At 53.8% G+C, this 2198-nt stretch overlaps 1 protein-coding gene across 1 annotated transcript; it reads right to left on the bottom strand.

The window, feature by feature from the left end:
* Positions 1 to 1285: 1285 nt before the first annotated feature.
* Positions 1286 to 2158, bottom strand: GUITHDRAFT_122828 (hypothetical protein; the record flags this gene model as incomplete). Its single annotated transcript, XM_005817887.1, has 2 exons — positions 1286 to 1558; positions 1985 to 2158. 2 exons carry the CDS (start codon positions 2156 to 2158, stop codon positions 1286 to 1288), a joined length of 447 nt encoding a protein of 148 aa, XP_005817944.1.
* Between the last annotated feature and the right edge of the window lie 40 nt (positions 2159 to 2198).

Genomic DNA, 2198 nt, shown 5'->3' with positions numbered 1-2198 from the left:
TGTGAGCAGACGCGCATGTCAAGGTTACGCTTCTGTTGACGAGGCTGAAACTCTGACAGGAAACATTTCCAACAGAAATTTGAATGTCAGCAAGGTCAAAGTTTGACGGAAACTCTATCTTGCAGGATGAGCCAGGCGACCAAGGACCTGTTCTCTTCGAGGATCCTGTGGCTCCAGGTGGAACCCAAACTGAATACCCGGCGCCTCCCCCCCTTTCTCCCTTCCTCCAACCCCTTCCTTCCTCCCCTCCGTCCCTCCTTTCCTATCCCTCCCCTCCCACCGTAGTCTCCCTCCCTCCCTCCCTCCCTCCCTCCATGTTTTCCTCCCTCCCTCCCTCGCTAAATTTCCTTGCTTTATCTATCCTCCTTCCCCTCCCTTCCCTTCCTACCTCTTTCGCTCCTCTCCCTCCCTCCCTCGCTACCTCTCATTCGATCACTCATTCATTCCAGCTGTAAATCATTGCTCCATCACTTTCTTTGTTTACCTCACTCTCCCTTTCAATCACTGGCTGTCTCTTACTCGGTCACTTCCTCCTTCTGTCTATCTGTCTCTCTTCCTCCCCCTGACCCCATTTCCTTGCCTGCTCCCACCCTCTCCCTCGCTCTCACCCTCTCCCCCTTCCCCTCGAACACACTCTTTTCCTTGGCATCTAAATAGTAAGAGGATAAGGAAGTACAGATTGTTCTCTCATTCGCTCCCACTAGCACACAAAGATTGACAACACCTCATTTTGTCCATCATTCCTATTCCACAAGAAGCTGAACACGATTACCTATTCCAACACGAGCAACTTCGGTCCACTTCATAATGTTCGAACTTCTAGATTTTCCAAATCAACATGACGTATGTAATAACACGGATCGCCCTCTAGACCCTTTCTTTCTGCAGTTCGTGGTGATTTCGATCTCTCTGTCTTGTTTCTTGCGTCACGAGAGCTGTAAACAGCCAACTACTCCTCTGAATACATCTCGTCTTGTTCCTCGAGAGAACCTCCATGGGCATTCCATTCACATACCTTTCTTTCTGAGCTCTTTCGCCACCACCATCGCTCACGTTCCATGGTGCAACACTTCCTCCTCGTAATCTCAAGCAAGAGCTCTGCCGCACGACAATCTCCTTGCCATCAATAAAACCTTGACAGCCAACAGAAGCATCTATTCCCTACAATCAAAGTTCCTACAATCAAAGTTCATCCCTCTTGCCATCTCGGCGGACGGTACCCTATATATATATCCCTGCATCCTGACACCCTCCGCTTCATCTGGTATCTCGCGGACATCATTGCTCAGCGCTCGATGCCTCTTGAGGATGCGGCGTTTGGTCGGCACTTCGTGCCTGATGACGGCCCTGCTGCTGTCTTGGCTCGCAAACATGCAGCTGACGCTGGAGGCGCTCCACTGTGACGCCGGGTGCCTCCGGAGAGCTCGACATCACTGGGGTGCTTGCTGCTGGTCCGAGCTCGCCTGCTTCCTCCCCGCTTGGGCATCGTTGCGGCGTCGCCGCCGTCACGGGCGGTGTTGGTCTCGGCCTTCAATGCGAAGCCGCGCAGACAAGCAGCCTAAGGGTCAAGCAATCAAGCAACAAGCAGCAGGAGCAAGCAGGAGGAAGAAAATCCCTTAGACGCGATACCCGGAGGCAGCCGACTGACCACTGTCAGTCGAGACGTCCGCTGCCGCCACAAAGCGGGCGGCCGCGGACGGAGAACCGCCTCGGCTGCCGCTGACTCGGAGGCTAGCGAGGAGGACTACCTCGAGCGGTATTTTTCTGCCACAGTATCCACCCCCCTGCTCCTCCATATCGCAGAGCTTTTTCCCTCTGTTCGAGTCTTGGCCTATGCTGACAACGTCGTGCTTGTCGGTCCACTCGAGGATGCCGTTGCAGCTACGTCCGCTATGAAGAAGTACATGTTGGCTGATCTGAAGCTAGACATTCAACCTCGCGAGTCGAAAGTTTCAAAGTTTACATCCCCTCCTGGCATCAACACCCTGATCTCTCGCAGCTGAAGAAGAGCCTTAAGCGCCGTCTCAAGACTCAACTTCTTCACTTCGAGGTCGTCACTGGCGGGATTACACTTGGCGGCCTGCTCAACGAAGAGCTCTCGAAGCTCGGGCTCGTCCAGCATGGCTTCATGTTCAAGACGCTGGTGAGGGCGAGCCATCTCCAGAAGCTGCGCTTCTTCCTCCAGGGGTCATCTCCGT

Source organism: Guillardia theta (assembly GCF_000315625.1).
Source record: "Guillardia theta CCMP2712 unplaced genomic scaffold GUITHscaffold_485, whole genome shotgun sequence".
Taxonomy (NCBI): Eukaryota; class Cryptophyceae; order Pyrenomonadales; family Geminigeraceae; genus Guillardia; species Guillardia theta.
This window is presented reverse-complemented; position numbering and strand designations above follow the sequence as displayed.